A 21908-nucleotide genomic window follows, 5' to 3' on the forward strand; every position below is an offset into this window, starting at 1 on the left:
AAAGGCACATCTTGTAACACTCCCACCCGCTTCTGGCCACTAACAACCCCCACACCTGGATCTGATAATCCCCAGGCACCAGACCAACTCTGTTCCCTATCCATCAGTTCTGACCCACCACCCTTCATGATTTCTCCCAGCACCCCAAACCACCATGAACATTACATTTACCTTGTCATTTTGCACCCTGCAACAGGGTACCCACCTGGCACCTTAACCCCTAGTCAGCTGGCACTTGCTACTTATCTGGCAACCTATCCCGACCTATCTAATATTCAACTCCTGGCACCCTGCCCTCCAATTGGCACCCTATTTACCTGGCAGTCTATCCACCTGACATCTCATTTAACTGGCATCTTACCCTGTACACATCTGGCATTCCACTTAGTAGTCATCCTAGCACTTTACCCAGCTGGCATCCTACTTATCTGGAACCCTGTCCCCTTGATCCATCTTATGTCAGACCCTCCCAGCACTCTAACATCACACTTACCTTTTGAGAGCACCTGTCAAAGTAGCTGTCAAGACCTTTTAAACTTCCAAATTTGGCTGACTACTGTGAATGCCAAGCATGACTTTCCTTAATGTTCTATACTATGAAAGAACTATCAGAGTAGAAATATGGCACCCTGTTTCTGAGGGAGCTCTGAATGGAATCTTCTCTTAAATGCAGAGCTGCCTTCTTTCATTTAAAAAGTAGGGCTAGAGTAGAAATTTGTGTGAGATTGCCGCTTCACAGAAAATCTGATGCAAAGTCTTAAAGGTGATTTGGTTGTTTGTGGTTATAGCGTCCTTTTAGTATTTCTGTTGAAATTTATAAGATTCTTATAGCAGAAGATGGTGCTAGAGATTGAAGGATTTCAAATGTTATAGTCTTGTTCAAAAAACAATGTTGGGAATAAAACAGCAGCTGCAGGCCAGTTGGTTTATCTACAGTGATGGCAAAGCTTTTATAAACAATCCAAAACAAAATTAACAAGGTCCATTAGAGAAATATGAAATATGGCACATATTGGTTAGGGGAAGATCATATTTATCTAACCTGATTGAATTTTTTTTGGTTTTACTAACAGTGAGTGTAAATGGAGTTAATATGTATAATATGATGACATACCTCCAAAAAACATTTGATAAAGGACAAATGCTATTCTTAATCTATATTAATGACTTTGACTTGAGAATGCAAGGCACAATTTCAAAATATGCAGAAGCCACAAAATAGCATTTATGAACCGTGTTAAGTATGTGATTGTCTTCAAGAGAATATAACAGGCAAGTAGAACAGATGGACGAGTTGGAGATGAATTTAATGCAGAGAAATGTGAAACAATACATTTTGGTAGGATAAATGAGGAGAGATAATACAAAATAAAAGATGCAACTGAAGGGGATATAGGAACAAAGGGAGCTGGGATATTTGTGCATAAATTGAAAGTGGCAGGGCAGGTTAAGAAAATAGATAAAATATATATGGGATATAGTGGCATAGAAGATTATGGTGGACACTAATGTATCAACCTATATATGAAGATATAAATTCGAAGCAGGAATAGGTTACTCAACTCCTTGAGCCTGCTCTGCCATTCAGTAAGATCATGTCAGATTTTTTTGCTTCACATTCCCATATAATCCTGACACATTTTTGCCACTTATCAAGAATCAACTTAACACTGCATTAGCAAGTTCAGACCTCCTACTTCCACGTTTTGAGGAAGAGTTCCAAAGACCCTCAACCTTCTGTGAGAAAAACATGCTCCTCAGCTCTCTCTTAAATAGTCTACCACTTATTTTTAAACTGTGTCCTTGGTTCTCGATTCTCCCACAAGAGAAAATGCCTTTTAATCATGCAGTCTGTCACATTGCAGGATCTTGTGTGTTTTAATCAAGTTGCCTCTTACTCTTCTAGATACTGACAGATACAATCCTGCTTACCTTATAACCTGCCCATTCCCGGTTTTAGTCTAGTAAATCTTCTCTGAAATGCTTCTGACACATTTACATTCTAAATAGGATGACCAATACAATACACAATATTTTAGATGTGATCTCACTAGTGCCTGTATTCAAATTCCCTGTAAAACATTATTAACTTTCCTAATTACTTGCTGTCCCACCATACTATTTTTTCAATATTTTATGCAAGTCATCAGCAAGATTCATCTGTATTTCTGAACGCTGAAATCTCTCATCATGAAATGATGTACTCCTTTATTAGTTGCCCTACCAAGATAGACAATTTTACAGTCTCCCACATTATATATGTTGCAAATCTTTGATCACTTGCCCGACTTATCTATATCCCCTTTTAGTGTCCTTATGTCTTCTTCACAACTTAATTGTCTACCTATCTTTGTGTTATCAGAATACTTAGCAACCATATTTCGGTTCACTTCATCCAAACCATTTTTAAGATATAAATAGTAAAAGGTTGAAGACTCAGCACTGATCCCTGTGGCACACCTCTCATTACATCCTGCTAACTGGAAAAGAGTTCGTTCATTCGATCATTCCCCGTTTATTTAATTTCCTATTAGCTAGCGAATCATCTGTCCATACCAATACATTAGCCCTTAAACCACAAGACTTTAATTTCCACAGTAGGTTCTAGCACTTGAGTATAGTGCACCAAACATTTCACCTTTATTCACAGCATGTTAATTCCTCAAAAAATCTCCAATAAATTGGTAAATGACTTTCCTTTTATATGGTCTTGTTAATGCTGCCTGATTACTTTAAGCAGTTCTCCGTGCCTTACTATAAAATCTACATAGGTCTGTTCTTTTGCTTGTCCACTTTCCCATCACATGTTGTCCCCTTATGACATCATTGCATGACATAACACAGATTGTGGGGAGGCGATGAACAAGTAGCATTATCATGGGACTATTAATCCAGAAACTCCGTTAATGTTCTGGGGTTCCACGTTCAAATGCTGCTGTGGCAAATGGTGGAATTTGAATTCAATTTTTAAAAAAATCTGAAATTAAGAATCTCTGACCATGAAATCGTTGATTGTGAGAATAAACCTATCTGGCTCACTAATGTTCTTCAGGGAAGGAAATCTGCCCTCCTCCATGTGACTCCAGGTCCCCAGCAATTTGATTGACTCTCAACTATCCTCTGTGAAATGGTCTACCAAGCCATTCAGTTGTAAAAAGCAGTACAAAGTCTCAACAAGGAAATGAAACCAGATGAACCACTTGGCATCAGCCTAGGTACCAGAAAAGACAACAAAACCATTGGCCCTGTCAACACTGTAGTGTCATCCTTACTAACATCTGGGGTCTAATACCAAAATTGGAAGAGCTCTCAGTCTAGGCAAGGAACAGCTTGACATTATCTGTAAGGTGTGATTCCATGAATATGTCTATGTCCCAGACACCATCATTACCATCCCTGGATATGTCCTGTCTCACCGTCAGGACAGACCCAGCAGAGATGGCGGCACAGTGGTATACATTCAGGAGGGAGTTGCTGTAGGAGTCCTCTGAACCCCATGAGATCTTGTGGTTTCAGGTTAAACATGGGCAAGGAAACCTTGTGCTGATTACACGTACTGCTTAAGATCTGCACCTTATATTGCAAAAACTTAAGCCTCCAGTTCATTGCACCGGTGCCTAATCTCTTAACATTGCTAGGTTATTCAACCAGGTTCAATCATGTCAAAAGCAAGAAACTAAGTTGACTGTAGTGCCACTCAAGGTCCATCAGCTTGCGAGCTAATGTGGCATAGAATACAAAGTAAATCTTGTACCTTTTCATTGGAAAGATTAATATCATCCTGAGCTATGTCCTTGTCATTAGATCATACACCATTCCTCTATCAGGCATATTGCTTAAGTTTTTGCAATGTATGGTGCAGGATCTTGAGCACAGAGCATGAGTTTTCTAGTTCTGATGGAGAAGTAATGGTATCTTAGATCTACTCCAAATCTAAAATCCTTACTTAATCTGTTGTCAATCTCTCTGGTAAATCTGACATGAAATAATTAGGTAATCTTTGTCTATATGAGGCTTTATTCCAGGAATTGAGTTGGGAGATGAGAAATTGCATAATTCAGTACTTGAATACCCAATTGTGTCAGCTTTTCTTAAAATTGGAAGCGCTGTCTGTAACTGTTATTTCAAATGGGAGTCTTAAAGCCTGCAGAAAAAGTAACATCTTTTTATCCATTCAGTCTTGCATGAATTTGAACTCAGATCCCAGGAAATTATGTGAACCATTGCAATATGGGAGAATTACTATCTGAAACTCTTCAATTCATAAAGTTACCATATTTCAACATTTTGTAGCAAAATGCATAAATGTTTCTACTGTATTCTTTTTGCTCATAGATCTTGCGAGTATGAAGGAGTTGGATGAGTCCATGAAAGAAAGATTTCCTGACAGAGGGGAACAATCATCAGATCATGGAGTTTCTACTGATCTGCTCAACAATCCAACATCTAATCTTGCTTCTACACCAATAGTCACTCCTCTCCAAAAGATGACAATGCAGCAAGTGTCTTACTCCACCTATCCAAAAGTTTCCATTTTCCCAGTGACCACCAAACAGTTAACCATGACTAGAACTCCCAAAGTGTCAATGGTAGCAATGTTGCTCCGAACCACCCAAATGTGGACTACTGACAAATTGAAGACATCTACCATTCTTCCAACTACCCAATCAACAACTGCTCATGCTTTCCTAGCCAGTCTGCCATTGACTTCTACACAGTTAACAAGAACAAATCACCAGACTCTGCTCTCGATGAACAAAATCCAGCCAATGGCAGCCACCACTCTCCCACAAATTCTCCCAATCACTACCACTCAGACAACAACTACCCTTCCAGTTACTAATACTCAGGCAACCACCCTTTCTGCCACTATTGCCCCCCCTCTGCCAGTCACCACTATATGGACAACTACCCTCCCAACCACTCTCCCAATCACCACCACTCAGACAACTACGCTCCCAGTCACCACCCCTCAAACAACTATTCTCCCAACCACACTCCCAGTCACCACCACTCCGACAACAGCAACCAAACTCTTGACCACCACCATCCTTCCAAAGAACCTTTTAACCACCCGTAAAGTCTCAATAGCAAAACTGATCCCAAAGAAGACTGAGCAATCCCTCATTTCAAGGGTTCCAGCTGCAAAAACCCCATTCTTTGAGATTATAGGTGGAGCAGTAAATAATGGAGGTAACAGCATACTGGACCAAAAACCTTTGGAAAGACAGGACAAATTGGGAGGACAAATGGATGATTCAAAAATGAAAATTCAGAGTGGACTTATTGCTGCTTTATTGTTTGGTTTGTTATTTCTAATTGTAGCAATGGTTTTGTTAAGTAAACAGATATCAGAATCCTATAGTAGGAGGCACTATACCAGAATTGATTATCTCATAAACGGAATGTATATAGCTGCATGAGGTAAAGTAGATTAGAAGAATTGACTGGTTTCATTATGAATAATTTATAGAAAAGCCTAGTATAACAAAAACATTTGTCCCTTTTTTTTTTAGAAGTCTTACATAAATATGATTCATTTTCTCGTCTAGCTCTCCTTATTGGATGTGGGGAATAATTTGCAAGCTGCATTACTGAATAATTAAAAAAGTAAATTTAAATAGTCCATTGACTGGATTACTCACTCCCCTGCTGGTGGCTTTGGGGTATGGATGGCACACAAGTTAAATCCAGCAGGAGGGCTGTCTGCTGCCAATGTAAAACACTGATCTTCTGTTAGGAACTTAGGGGACTCTAAATAAATGTAAAACCAAATAAATGATAAACTTCTAATGCATCATTTGTTGAAAATGCACATATTTTTCAATAAAACAAAACTGAACAACTAGGCACAGCAATCTTCATTAGAAAGTTACGGAGTATTTGCTTCAGTTCAGTAGCATATAACATTAAGTTGTTTAGGTATTTACCCCCTTACCATCTACTGAAAGATTGCTGATGCTCAGTACTACTGTTAATTAGTCATGGGAGAAATTACTCTCTTTTGTCGCCTTTCCTTCACCTCCCACCCACCCTACCGTAGACTAACATTTGTTTCTGTTCTAGTAAAAGTTAGAGGATGGTGAGGCTCAATTCATTGGATAGTGATCAGAAGTGAGAAGTATGGAAGGATCTGAAAGATATAGTATTGAGTAGTGACTTAAGCACCACTCACTATGATGTTGTACAGACTTTTGCGGGAGTTGGGGGGTGAGATAGTGGAGAACAGATTAAGATCTTGAAGGAGTGAGACTCCCCATCTGGGTCTTCCTTTCCATCTCTGAGATGCTTCTCACAGTGTAACTTGTAACATAGTTGCTGCCATTACAGTAAGCTTCATCTTGTTTAAGACAAGTTCCTCTTCTGATTAGATCACCAAGTGGTTTTCCTGTAGAATGCTGGACCAAGCAAGCCGATCAATCCTACCGAGAAAGTGGGCAGTGGCAACAAATCTACCAGATAGCGAACTATAGCAACCTGCTAACCCTCACTCTGAATTTCAATTATTCTTCTAATATAGAAGCAATGGTTCCTGGACACCACCAAGGTTTCAGAATACTGGAAAAGAAGTAATGATCATGTGATGCCAAACTTGAAATTTAATATTTAAATGGTTGGGAGAGGAAGGAAAGATTAAGATGCATAGCAAGAGGTTGTGGAAAAGAATAAGTCAAAAAAGGGAAGGCTATTCTTAACTCCAATACAGCTAAGATGTATTAATTAACAGGATGTTATAATTGAATCAGGTGAGGTTGCTGATCTGCTTGCCTCCATGTTATGTCCCATGCAAAGTATAAATTCACTTTCTTGAGTTCTGCACTGTAACAAAAAAAGTTGTAAACATGAAAAATATGTAGATCCTATAATTTACATTTTTAATTTATAACTGTACCATAGAATGATAAACTGCAAATTAAATTTTCCCCTAGTATGCTGAGATAACAATCTGAATTATTTAATTGTGGGTGGGGAGACTGAGTGTACACTGAATATTTCCCCACACTCGTGTAAAGGAAATTTCTGCTTGAGCTGCTTTACCATGAAGAAGGGTTTTTGTTTTGTGATTCAAACATTAGGAACTTGTTTAATGTACATGGAAAAAATAACGGCAAGGATTATTAAGCCTTTGTCAAGGTTTTTGTGCTGCTGCCTGTAATCAATGGTCAAACTGAGTACCGAGTACTAGATGTAGAAATAGGAGACCAGTTAGCTCCATGGTCTCAATGACTAATGTGTCATTCAGAATAATGCCAACAGCACGGGTTGATCCTTGTGCTGGCTGAGCTACACTTGGAACCTGCATCTGAGAATAAAACTGCGTGACAAATATGAACTGAAAGAAATGGCTTAAGATAAAATATCAGCAGACAATGAGCCATGGACTGACCATCAGCCAAAGCCCAAATGAATAAGAAATGTAGAAAACAGAGAATGTACAAACTAATTAAGAACTGGAACAACATTTTTTTTTTACTGTAAGTGCTAAAGAATTAATTCATCCTTGTACTTTGATCTAAACCTTATCACAATTGAAATGTTCTGTTTTATTGTGGAAGAAAAGAATGAAATATCAAACAAAAATGATCATCAGGTAATTTAGAAGTTGTAACTATTGTTATAAACTGGAGTATTGTTGAATGACAATTGGCCATTTGGTTCATCAAGCCTCCATCCTAACAGACAACAGATATCTGTGTCTGTCAAGTTGTTCATAGTTTATTTCTCTTCTGCTGGTATTAAGTACTAAGATGAAAACTGGAATATCTATTAGACCAAAGCCATAGAAAATTCTGAGATATACATTTACTATGGAGTTGTCTGTGAATTATTTTCTCCAAAATAAATTTCCATGGTGCTGGGGGATTACAATTTGTTTTGTAGTGTAACTCCTTTATCCCTCCAAACTACCTCCCAGTAACCCTTGTTTTTACTTGCTTTTGAACGCATGGAAGTTGCTGTTAATTCTAAGATATCTTTCACCGTCAAGGTTCTGGTCCAATCTATGCTCACCAGAATGCAATTTACTTTACTGTTTCATGTTATAGATGGTCTTGAGCATTTTTGACAAACATCTGTCGCCAAGCCACAGTAAAACCTCCTACAATGTGTAGCTCTTTACAATTTACCATTCTATGGTAATCGCTAAAGCCCACTTCAGAATGTTCTCGCTGATCTTCTTACAAATTACTTGAAAAAGCTGCAAACTTAGGTGGTTTCCTATCCTTCAATGTTAGTTCCCACAAGGCCATAGGGTGGCATACTTAAGAGCATCATGGGAAAGAAGTGTAGCCAAAGGTATTCATTCCGTGACCCAAAAATCTCCTCATCTCCAGCTTCACAAAGCATTAGCTTTATTATTTATGTGCCCTCAGAAAGATGGATACTTTTCTGTAACCTTTCTGTCGAAGGATGAATCCATGGCGTAAACGAGCAGACCAGGTCCCCAAAGTATCTACCCACTCTGGAGATGCAAATGTTTGAGTTGTTCTTTTAATGGTGCTATTAATCTTCATTGCAATATCAATCAAAAGGACCCTAATCTTGACTCTTGTAGAAATTAGGTTTTCCCCTAAAAGCTGAGGAGCAGTGAAAATCGGAAAGCGATGAGGATTTTTCAGTGGCTAGCATTTTGCAAGGGGCAGTGTGAGCAATCTTTGAGTGTACATGAGCTTTTCAGAGAGCTGAGGTCTTTTGTTTATTTAGTTTGAAGGTTTTGCTAACAAAGGACTTCCTGAATTTTGTTTTCAGGTAAAGACATAAATATTAAAGATTGTTAAGGATATCATTGCATAACTGTTTCATATTACAAGTACCTCATTTTAGCAGGACTTGTACACTTAATGGTAAGGCCCTAGGGAGTGTTGCTGAACAAAGAGACCTTGGAGTGCAGGTTCATAGCTCCTCGAAAGTAGAGTCACAGGTAAATAGGACAGTGAAGAAGACATTTGGTATGCTTTCCTTTATTGGTCAGAGTATTGAGTACAGGAGTTGGGAGGTTATGTGGCGGCTGTATAGGACATTGTTAGGTCACTGTTGGAATATTGTGTGCAATTCTGGTCTCCATCCCATCGGAAAGATGTTGTAAAACTTGAAAGGGTTCAGAAAAGATTTACAAAGATGTTGCCAGGGTTGGAGGATTTGAGCTACAGGGAGAGGTTGAATAGGCTAGGGCTGTTTTCCCTGCAGCATCGGAGGCTGAGGGATGACCTTAGAGGTTTACAAAATTATGAGGGGCATGGATATGGTAAATAGACAAGTCTTTTCCTTGGTGTGGGAATGTCCAGAGCTAGAGGGCATAGGTTTAGAGTAAGACAGGAAAGATATAAAAGAGACCTAAGGGGCAACCTTTTCAGAGGGTGGTACATGTATGGAACAAGCTGCCAGAGGAAGTGGTGGAGGCTGGTACAATTGTAACATTTAAGAGGCATTTGGATGGGTATATGAATAGGAAGGGTTTGGAGGGATATGGGCCGGGTACTGGCAAGTGGGACTAGATTGGGTTGAGATGGTCAGCATGGACGAGTTGGACCGAAGGGTCTGTTTCCATGCTGTACATCTCTATGACTCTATATTAGTTTGGTGTTCAATTTCTAGGAATATATATCTAGAAATAGGGGATTTGAGATCTGTCACTTACGTAACTTCAAAGCACTGTGTGGGTATTTGACACTTTCCAAATAGAAAACGCATATCTTCCTAAAATTATAAACCTCTGGGGCTGTGGGGAAAGCACAGGAGAATGGGGCAGATTAGATAGGCTTTCAGAAGGAGACTGGAAGGCAAAAAATATGGGAACTGTAGGGGATACTCCCAGGGATGGGAGCCTCAGTGGAGGTGTGATGAGTAAAATAGAATAAAGTAGTGAGATATTACTTAAGTTATTTGAATGTAGTTTAAGCTAGTATTTAATATGTTTGTAGTTTAGTTTTAGTTAAGTAGATATGTTTGTTTTGGTAGAATAGTGGGCTGTTTATTAACAATGGTACAATGCTATGGCCTTGACCTTTGTACTGCTTTTTTTTCCTGTTGTGATGGTGTTTTTTTTTAATATATAAATGTTTTGCAAAAGATTTTAAAAAGCTTTTTAATAAAAACATTTATAAAAGCAATTGGTCTTTCAAAGAGGCAGTCACACAACGAACTGATTTGTCTTCCTCTGTGCTTGTAAACTCCTCTGATTTACATCAGTATGAAAGACACATGGGTTTCACCTTTTCTGTCTTCAAACTTTAAATCTCAAAATGGTGTTACTTACCCATTATTTGCTGATTTACCTTGTGTTTACACTTTTAACCCATAGTGTCACTCCAATTGTTAGTCTTTCCCCTGCTTGCACCTTAGTTCCTCAAGAAAAAAATTACAAGACATCCACCAAACCCAACCAAATTGCTTCAGCCATGATGGTGACAATTTCTTTCCTTATAATTCCTTTCAAGGTCAAGATTCCTAACCCTTTGAGCACTATATGTCAATAAGACCATATAACATAGGTACAGAATTAGGCTATTTGTCTCATCAAGTCCGATCTGCCATTCGACCATGGATGAACTGTTTCTCAACCCCATTAGCCTGCTTTCTCCCCGTAACCCTTGATCTCCTTTATAAAGAACCTCTCTATATCTGTCCTAAATACACTCAATGATTTGGCTTCCACATCCTTGTGTGGCAATGAGTTCCACAGATTAACCACCCCGAGTCTCTCCTACTAGTGGAAATATCTCCAGGTCCACACTATCCAGGTTCTCATAAGTCTATAAGTTTCAATCAGATTCTCCTTCATCCTTCTAAACTCTGTTCAGGTACAGACCCAGCGTCCACAACTCCATATAACAATCCCTTCCACCTCAGGAGCATTCTTGTAAACCTTCTTTCAAGCCCCTCCAAAGCCAACAAAACCTTTCTTAGATACAGAACTCAAAACTGCTCCCAATATTCCAAATACCATCTGACTAGAGCCTTATACTGCTTTAGCAGTACATTTCTGCTCTGGTATTCTTGCCCTCTTGAAATGAATGTTAACATTGTATTTGCCTTCCTAACTGCCAACTGATCCTGCGTGTTAAATTTAAGAGAATCCAGAGCTAGGACTCCCAAGTCCCTTTGTTCTACAGGTATGTGAAACCTTCCCCATTTAGTCTATGCTTCTACTCTTCCTACCAAAATGCATAGTCTCACTCTTTCACACGTTGTATTCCATCTATCACTACTTTGCACTGTCTCCAGCCTGTCCAAGTCCTTCTGCAGTATTCCTGCTTCCTCAACACTACCTGCCCCTCCACCTATCTTTGTGTCAGCTGCAAGTTTAGCAACAATGCCCTCATTTTCATGAATGGTTGCGGCCCCAGCACAAACCTTTGTGGAACTCTGAGTCACTGGCTGCCATCCTGAAAAAGACTCATTTATCTCTATGCTCTGTCTTCTGCCAGCCAGCCAATCCTCTATCCATGTGAGTACCTTGCCCCTAACACCATCTTATTTAGCATCCTCCTGTATGGCACCTTGTCAAGAGTCTTCTGGAAATCCAAAAGATCACATCCGCGTGCTCTCCTTTATGTAACTTGTCCATTACCTCAAAGAATTCTAAAATTTCTCAGGCATGACATCCCCCTGATGAAATTGTGGTGACTCAGCCCTATTCCACCATGTATTTCCAAGTACCCTGAAGTGTTATCCTTAATAATGGACACTAAAATCTTATCAATGACCAAGGGTAGGCTAACCGGCCTATAGTTCTGTCTTCTGCCTCTCTCCCTTTTTAAACAATGGTGACGTCTTCCAGTCCTCTGGGACCCTCTCTGACTCCAGTGATTGCTAAAAGATCACCACCTTCAGAACTCCAGAGTATATGCATCTGGTCTGGGTGATATATCCACATTCAGACCTTTTGGCTTCTCCAGCACTCTCTCATTAGAGATGGCCACTACCCTCCCCTCTGCACTCTGTCTTGAAGTCTGGCATTCTGCTGGTGTCTTCAACTGCAAAACCTGACGCAAGGTACCAGCAGTCAGAGGATTTACATTTCTGAAAGCTGGTTCAATTACAGACCTACTTCAGCTAGATATTACTGTTGGAATAGGATCACTAACTGTGCTTGGAAGTATTCCTGAGGTTTAATGACATGCCCTTGAACATGGATAAGTTCAAGGTTGCTGTCATTTATTATCAAACATGTTCATGCTCATTAACTGCATAACCACCTAGTTGGGAAGTGAATAGACTCTCTGTTACACTATTGAATAATTCTGTATAGTCAGTGAAACATCCATTTCTCTCACTTCCAATATTTTTACGACCAATGAAAATTAAACAGAAACGTGTTTAATTCCCTAATAATCTTCTGGATTTCATGTTGTGGTGTCTTGTGGATTAACTTTCAATGCTGGAGAATCCAGGTGATCTTGGAGGGTTGAAAATCTTCGTACAGGATAATGTTAACCAGACTCTGCTCAATAGAGAACAAAACATTTTTAAACAACAAAAGTAAATTTTCTGTCAAGAGATTTTTGGGATTCACCAAGCATAAAAATCTTTCTTAAAAAAGGGTTTGTTTTAATCTAATGCTGCACCTTTACCAAAAGAAGTCAAAAATATTTGGAAAACAATGTTCTTTTCCATGTGTGAATGCAAAGAGAAAAAATGTGACAGGTTGACGGATCACAAATTTTGAAATATACCTTCCAACCACACGGTGGCGTGCAAACCCAAAATATGCAAGCCTCCTGCTGGATAATTAAAATGTACAATGTATATCATAGGTATGTCTTAGCAAAAATTTCAGAAAGAAGTAAAGTCCATTGGCAAATATTGTTTAATTAGCTTTACTAAATTAGAGAGCAGAGATGTATCGTATGCAGTGTCATGAACCTTTTGAGTATTTTGCCAAAGACCAGTTGACTATTTACTTTACTATTATGATTTACTATTATGATTCTGTCATTTAGAGAAATGAAACAGGGACTAGTGAATTTCCTGTGGAGGCTAAAATGAAAGGATTGCGCACACATTTACTGGATAGATGTCCAGCAGGATAGGTGGTGGCCTGGTAGCATTTCCCTAGACCAATATCACAGTTTTGAGATGATATGGGGAAATACAGTGATACAGTCAGAGCATATTAACTTTCCAAACAAAGAAAAAATCACATCATAATGGCATTTTGTCCACTTTCACCAAAAGCAGAAGGATACATCAATTCTGGTTTCTGTTCATAGATGATTTACATTTGTGAAAACAATAAATTCACAGTGGTGCTAAATGAGCACCTTCTTACAAATGAGCAACTTATCCATTTGATTTCCAATACTGAGAATCAGCTCCCTACCATTTTGAAATAAAACCTATTACAGAAATAGTTTCATTAGATCTCAGTGTATGCTATTAAAATGAACTACTGTGCCATTTGAGGGCTGAAAAGAACTCTCACTGGTAATTTTGCTGCAAACACACTTCCCACCAGCAATCCTAAAGTATAACTAACAAATGTGACTCACCTGTGAAATGACCCATCCTCCATACTGCATATTGCCAACGTTAAGAATTCAGAAAACATTGAAAATGAATAAACATATTCCTCCAAAAAAACAGCACTTGGTTAGTTTATTCAGCAAAATCTACTACAATAATTCTGTTTCGCATCCATATCCACTTCTCACGCTTGATACAGGTACAAACATTACAAAGAGATGGCTGAATTTATGACCATTTGGAATGTGGCAGAAGTTATACTGACTGGTTCACTTAATTATGTTTCTGTAATACTTACATAGTAGAATTTGTTGGAGGCCTGTGACCAACAGTATGCCACAAGGATTGGTTCTGAGTCCCCCGCTTTTTGTCATTTATGTAAATGATTTGGATGTGAATATAGGAGGCATGGTTAGTAAGTTTGCAGATGATACAAAAATAGGTAGTGTAGTAGTCAGTGAAGATTATCTGAGTACAATGGGACCTTGATCAGATGGGCCAATGGGCTGAGGAGTGGTAGATGAAGTTTAATTTCGATAAATATGAGATGCTGCATTTTGGTAAAGCAAATTATGGTAGAACTTATACAATTAATGGTAGGGCCTTGGAGAGTGTTGCTGAACAAACAGACTGGAGGGTGCAAGTGCATAGTTCCTTGAATGTGGAGTCGCAGGTAGATAGGATGGTGAAGAAAGCATTTGGCATGCATGTCTTCATTGGTTGAAACATTGAGTATAGGAATTGGGATGTCATATTGCAGCTGTACTGGACATTGGTCAGGCCAGATTTAGAATACTGTAGACAATTTTGGTCACTCTTCTATAGGAAGGATGTTGTTAAACTTGAGAGGGTGCAGAAAAGATTTAGAAGGATGTTGCCAGGACTGGAGGTTTTGGGTTATAGGGAAAAGCTGAATAGGCTGGGGCTATTTTCCCTGGAGCATTGGAGGCTGAGGGGTGATCTTATATAGGTTTATAGGATCATGAGGGGCATGGAGAGGGTGAATAGCCAAGCACTTTTTCCCAGGGTGGGGGAGTCCAAAACTGGATGACATAGATTTAAGGTGAGAAGGGAAAGGTTTAAGAAGGACCTAAGAGGTAACTTTTTTCACACCGAGGATGGTGTGTGTATGGAACAAATTGCCAATGGAAGTCGTGGAAGTGAGTATAAATACAACATTTAAAGGCATCTAGATAGGTATATGAATAGGAAGGGTTTAGAGGGATATAGACCAAATGCTGGCAAATGGGACTAGGTTGGATTGGGATGTCTGATCGGCATGGACAAGTTCATTCGAAGGGTCTGTTTCCATGCTGTATGACTCATTGCTCTAATAGAAAATATTTTCTTGATTGTAGCACGAAAATATGGTCCAATACAGCTGTATTTAACAGGCTGTATTATATTGCATAAATAGTTCCACTCAGATATCCCAGGGAATTATACAAATTTCCACATCTGATTCTAATATTCATAGTGTCACATTAACTGTTTTATTTTTAAATCTTCAGATGTCGCCTGTACTTAATTTTGTGTTCTGCTTTTCCGGGCTTATGTTAATTGCTGTGGTTCTTTGAATGAGTGAAGACACTGTAGTCGAAAATTTAACCAAATATATGCTGGCTGGATATGTACTGAATTTAAAATTTTTGTCCTTCTTCAAATTCCTGAATAAGTCTGTACATCTAAGCTCTAAAGCCTCAATCATCCTCATATTCCAACTCACTGTGCACCTCCACTGCTCCACTGTAAGTTTCTATCTTTTTATCTGCCTCAGGCCCACTCTCTATTACTATTTCCAGAAATCTCTTTGCTTTGCTATGTCTCACTTCCCTCTCAAGTGAGCATTTTGCCACCTCTTTTGACTGCTTTACCATTTGGTGTTTTGTTTCTCCTATATGAAAAGCTTGGGGGAACTTGTTACAGTTTAAAGACCCATTAATATCACAAGACTAGACTCATTACCTTTGATCACTCATCACCTCTGAAAGAACTCCATTGTCTTTGCATTGACTCCTCCCATCCTGTCTACACATTCAGACTGAACGACACATTCGCAAACAGGGGGAGAAATTTAATCCTGGTCTTGCTGTTGGGTGCCCTCATTCCCTGTTTTGGAGAAGAACAGCCATACCATGTGCTGATCAGGTAGCTAAGTGGCCACAGTTGGATCTTCCCTAGGTTTAAGGACCTCTGTGGGGGAAAGAAATGATACCTCCTCAAGAAATACCAACTGATCAGAGGATGGCACCTCAGGTAATGTCACCAGGAGCAGTGGCAACTCATGACAATGTAATCACCAGAGACCCAGGATCCATGAGCGAAGCCAAATCAAAGGTGAATGAGAATGGATTGGGAATCAAGACTTTTAGATACAACTAAATATTTTCTCTGTTCAGGGAATTAGGGATTAGATGAAGAGAGATTGGAAAACGATCAAACAGAGCATAATGTATTGGTTGTTTGGTGTGGAAATAGTGTACCCACTTTGTCTCTTGGTTCAGCTACACCTTGAATGAAAAATTCTCATCCTCTGTTAAACTTCCTCCATGGTCTTGAAAATTGTTTCTGCACATTTTTCAAGTACCTCCATACCCTTCTTATAATCTGGATTCCAGAACTCACCAGAACCAATATGCTGGATTGTAAATCTTAGGAACTCTCTCCCTGACAAGGTAGTGGAAGCAGAGTCTTGATCATTTTTAAGTCAAAGGCAGATAGATTTTTGTTAAGTAAGGGAGTAATAGGTTATCAAGGGTAGGTGGCATTGCAGATTTGAATGGTGGAGCAGGTGGAGGGGCTGAATGACCTGCTCCTGCACATTGTTCGTATGGTTAAATGTGCACATGATACCAATGTGGTCTAACCAAGGTTTGGAAGTTTTTAAAATGATCCCTTTCCTTTTTAATTCTATCCTTCCAGAAATCAGCCTCACTGCTTCAACTGTATTTTTTTCAGAAAATATAGAATTATTCTATGCTGCTACTTGTATTGATTGTGTATCTTACTGCTACCTCCCTTTATTCCTCTACTCCATTTAGACTCTCATTGTACAATTAATTCTTCTCACTGAAATGCACCACTTCACACTTATCTATATTGAAATGAATTTCCAATTAAATACTCATTCTGTAAGTTTATTAATCTCTTCTTTGTATTTTGTTCAAGCATTTCTTGTATTAACCACACTCCAATTTGGATTCATCTACAAATTTAAAAATCGTACAGGGAGTCGTAGAGATGTCTAGCACGGATACAACTCGTCTATGCTGACCAGATGTCCTAACCTAATCTAATCCCATTTTCTGGCATTTGGCTCATGTCCCTCTAAACCCTTCCTATTCATATACCCATCCAGATGCCTTTTAAATGTTGTAATTGTACCAGCCTCCACCACTTCCTCTGGCAGCTCATTCCATACACTCACCACCATCTGTGTGAAAAAGTTGCCCCTTAGGTCCCTTTTATATCTTTTCCCTCTCACCCTAAACCTATGCCATCTAGTTCTGGACTCCCCCACCCTGAGGCATGGTACATTGGGGAAACTGAGCAAAGGCTATGGCAACGGCTGAATGGGCACCACACAACAGTCAACAGACAGAAGTGTTCCCTCCCAGTTGGGGAACACTTCAGTGGTCCAGGACATTCGATCTCGGACCTTCGAGTGACCATCCTCCAATGCAGACTTCGGGACAGGCAGCAGCAAAAAGTGGCCGAGCAGAGGCTGATAGCTAAGTTCGGTACCCATAGGGAGGGCCTCAACCAGGACCTTGGGTTCATGTCTCACTACAGGTGACCACCATTGCACTATACACACACACACACAGACACTCCTGCACACACACACACACACGCACACACACAGGCACTCCTATACAGACACACCACCCCAGACACACACACACTCCCGCACTCACACATGCACCCCCTCACAGACATAGGCACCCTACAGTCACATATACACTCTTTCCCACACTCACAAACCCACACCCCAGATAGACAGGCACAGACAGACACGCATGCAAACCCACATGCACATATATACATATACGTTTGTGGGGTGAATTTGTACTTGCAGAGTTACATTGTACTTTGCTCAAAAACTGCATGAATTCATGTAAGACTCTGTAATCTCACTTTTTAGATTAGAATCAATCGACATAGTATGGCATAGACAGAGAACACAGGGGGCTAACACCTTCAACATATTGTCTGGCTAACACCAATTGTTACAGTTAACCTGAGAATGTAACTTTTAAAAAACCTTCTTGTGATTTACATATGAAAAATGTGAAACTATCATGGTATTCGAACAGATGAAAGACTCAACAAACAAAGGTATTTTTCAATGTATAATTTCAATTACATCACACTGTAAACTTTTGCTATAAATTCTGTGTCTTACAATTGTGTCCTCCACAATCACTTGATGAAGGAATGGCGCTCTAAAAGCTAGTGCTTCCAATTAAACCTGTTGGACTATAACCCGGTGTTGTGTGATTTTTAACTTTGTACACCCCAGTCCAACACCAGCACCTCCAAATCATGGAAAGGAAGAGACAGAGAACTATAGACCAGTCAGCCTGACATCGGTGGTGGGCAAGTTGTTGTAGAGAATGCTGAGGGACAGGATGTACATGTAATTTGGAAAGGCAAGGGCTGATTAGGGATAGTCAACATGGCTTTATGTTTGGAAAATCATGTCTCATGAAATTGATTGCGTTTTTTGAAGAAGTAATGAAGGGGATTGATGTGGGCAGAGCAGTGGATATGACCTATATGGACTTCAGTAAGGCGTTCAACAAGTTTCTTCATGGTAGACTGGTTAGTTAGGTTAGATCGCATGGAACACAAGGAGCACTAGCCATTTGGATACAGAACTGGCTTGAAGGTACAAGACAGAGGGTGGTGGTGGAGGGTTGCCTTTCAGACTGGAGGTTTGTGACCAGTGGTGTGCCTCAAGTATCAGTGCAGGTTCCACTTCTTTTCGTCACTTATATAAATGATTTGGATGTGAGGTATAGTTAGTAAGTTTGCAAATTACACCAAAATTGGAGGTGTAGTGGATAGCAAAGCAAGTTACCTTAGAGTACAACGGAATTTTAATCAGATGGGCCAAAGAACCGAGGAGTGGCAGATGGAGTTTAATTCAGATAAACATGAGGTGCTGCATTTTGGAAAGGCAAATCATAACAGAACTTATACACTTAATGGTAAGGTCCTGGGGTGTGTTGCTGAACAAAGACAGATTGGAGTGCAGGTTCACGGTTCCCTGAAAGTGGAGTCGCAAGTAGATAGGATAGTGAAGAAGGCATTTGGTATGCTTTCCTTTATTGGTCAGAGCATTGAGTATAGGAATTGGGAGGTGATGTTGTGGCTGTACAGAACATTGGGTAGGCCTGTTTTGGTATATTGCATGCAATTCTCGTCTGCCTCCTATCAGGAGGATGTTATGAAACTTGAAAGGGTTCAGAAAAGATTTATAAGGATGTTGCCAGGGTTGGAGAATTTGAGCGATAGGGAGAGACTAATTAGTTGGGGCTATTTTCCCTGGAATGTCAAAAGCTGAGAGGTGACATTATAAGGGAGTATAAAAACATGAGGGGCAGGGATAGGATAAATAGACGAAGTCTTTTCCCTGGGCTGGGGGAGTCCAGAACCAGAAGGCAAAGGTTCACGGTGAGAGAATAAAAATTTAAAAGGGATCTGGGGGGCAACTTTTTCATGCAGAAGGTGGTGCATATTTGGAATGAGCTGCCAGAGAAAGTGGTGGAGACTGGTGCAATTACACCATCTCAAAAGGCATCTGGATGGGTATATGAATAGGAAGGGTTTAGATGGATATGGGCCAAGTGCTGGCAAATGGGACAAGATTAATTTAGGATATCTGGTTGGCATGGACATGTTGGATGAAGGATCTGTTTCTGTGCTGTACATCTTTACGACTCTATGATTCCCAAGTTCAAATCATTAATCTAAGTAGTAAACAGTGATCCCAGCATTGAATGATCAATGTGGAAAACCACTTCCTATGTTTTGCCAGCCTAAATTTAACACCTTAACACCTACTGTTTTCTTTTTGTAGCCACCTTGCTGTCCATTCTGCTTGGTTCCGCATCCTCTAACCTTAGTTATTACGAGGAACGTTATTAAAGGTATAGGTGACAGGTGAATAAGACTTGGTGCACTTCAAGGAGGTGTATCAATTTTGGAAGAACTGAAGTTTATTAAACTTTAAAGTATAAAGATTTAGTGCAACTTCCTTACTTCTATACTTTTGTTTATAAAGTTCTGGATCCTGTCTGCTTGGCACATTATGAAATTAATCAATAAATGTTCAGAATGCAGCATCTAAACTCTTGACGTTGTGGTTTTAGCTTGAATTGCATGATGCAAATTAACTATCATTTTGTTAAAATCTACATACAAGCTTTTATTTCAAAGTTTTAGATCAGATCACTTCGTATACTGTTATTCTGCAAAGTCAGTCCAAAAATGTGCAGGTTAGGTGAATTGGCTGTGCTAATTTGCCCATAGTGTTAGGTGAAGGGGTAAATGTAGGGGAATGGGTCTGGGTGGGTTGCTCTTCGGAGGGTCGGTGTGGACTTGTTGGGCCAAAGGGCCTGTTTCCACAGTAATCTAATCTAATCTAATCTAATTTATAGAGATTGAGTGTAACAAAAATAACTACTTCAGACTTTATTGATACGTTTTTCTCTTGTTTGTTACTGAAAGCACCATTTTTTTCTGAAGTATCATTCTAAAACCATAGCAGCCCTTTTGTGTATGCCTAAGTGATTACTCTTTATTGTAAGCTTATATAGTGACTGTCGGGTATTCCAACATAGATGGCACAAAAGCCAAAGCTAATTCAGTTTTTGTCCAAAGGTATGTGCAGTAATTGCTAAACCCACTTGCTGCTTTATCTAAAATCAGCTAATTCAACACAAACCAAAAATTAAACATTCTGATCTAAAATGCTTGTTTTTAGACAGTGCATAACACTTGTTCATATGCCTATGGTGAAAAGCAGCAGATCTTATAAGAACTGCATGGCTGGATAAGAAGTTTTGCTAGACTGATACTTTATTGGGATTAAACCGATAATCCCAATAAAGTGTAATTTTAGTAATGTATCTTAGTGTTAATTGTGATAGTTTTGCCTTTATTTTGTTGAGATCATACACCCCCCACCAACCCAACCTCCACTCCCGGCACCTTCCCCTGCAACCGCAAGAAATGCAAAACTTGCGCCCACACCTCCCCCCTTACTTCCCTCCAAGGCCCCAAGGGATCCTTCCATATCCGCCACAAATTCACCTGCACCTCTACACACATCATTTACTGCATCCGCTGCATCAGATGTGTCCTCCTCTATATTGGGGAGACAGGCCGCGGAACGTTTCAGAGAACACCTCTGGGACACCGGGACCAACCAACCCAACCAGCCAGTGGCTCAACACTTCAACTCCCCCTCCCACTCCACCAAGGACATGCAGGTCCTTGGACTCCTCCATTGCCAGACCATAGCAACATGACGGCTGGAGGAAGAGTGCCTCATCTTCTGCCTAGGAACCCTCCAACCACAAGGGATGAACTCATATTTCTCCAGTTTCCTCATTTCCCCTCCCCCATCTTGTCTCAGTCCCAACCCTCGAACTCAGCACCAACTTCCTAACCTGCAATCTTCTTCCTGACCTCTCTGCCCCCACCCCCACTCCGGCCTATCACCCTCACCTTAACCTCCTTCCACCTATCGCATTTCCAACGCCCCTCCCCAAGTCCCTCCTCCCTACCTTTTATCTTTGCCTGCTTGGCACACTTTCCTCATTCCTGAAGAAGGGCTCATGCCCGAAACGTCGATTCTCCTGCTCCTTGGATGCTGCCTGACCTGCTGCGCTTTTCCAGCAACACATTTTCAGCATCATAAAAATATTGACTAACATTCTCACTCATTCACAGAAAATTGAATTCCAGAAGGCAAGAGTTAATAAAAACCCCTCGGGTAATGAACTACAATTGTTAATTTTTATGAACATGAAACTGGTCTCACTTATTATTTCTGTCAGCAGTACTCATAAGTCATAATGGAGATGCTCAGGAGGGATGAGAGCATTTACCTTCTAAACAGGAGGAACAACAACAACTCTATAAAGATCATCATCAAAATGAGCAAGGGGAGGAAACTATATACAAATAGAGATAACATGACAACCATGCTCACATAGGAGTGCTCTTCCATAACTAGAATCACTGGAAAATTAAAATTAACTACTGAGGGTATCAGTGTATGTCCAGCAATTTTTCTATAATTTTTCTGGGCTTTTTAAAATATTGTTTATGATTGCTTCCAATACATAGGATAGTAAAGAGTGAGGACTGCAGATGCTGGAGATTAGAGTCGAGAGTGTGGTGCTGGAAAAGCACAGCAGGTCAGGCAGCAT

General features: G+C 39.9%; 1 protein-coding gene across 2 annotated transcripts in view; it reads left to right on the top strand.

Moving 5' to 3' along the window:
• Window positions 1-8868, top strand: part of LOC122559644 (MANSC domain-containing protein 1-like) — a 33560-nt gene extending 24692 nt beyond the window's left edge. For both annotated transcript variants that reach the window (XM_043709454.1, XM_043709455.1), the window contains one exon: window positions 4336-8868. In XM_043709454.1, coding sequence (XP_043565389.1) covers window positions 4336-5423 — 1088 coding nt within the window. In that variant the 3' untranslated portion in view covers window positions 5424-8868. The remainder of the gene's footprint in view (window positions 1-4335) is intronic.
• The last annotated feature ends 13040 nt before the right edge of the window (window positions 8869-21908 follow it).

The sequence above is a fragment of the Chiloscyllium plagiosum genome, chromosome 19 (genome assembly GCF_004010195.1).
Source record: "Chiloscyllium plagiosum isolate BGI_BamShark_2017 chromosome 19, ASM401019v2, whole genome shotgun sequence".
Lineage (NCBI taxonomy): Eukaryota > Metazoa > Chordata > Chondrichthyes > Orectolobiformes > Hemiscylliidae > Chiloscyllium > Chiloscyllium plagiosum.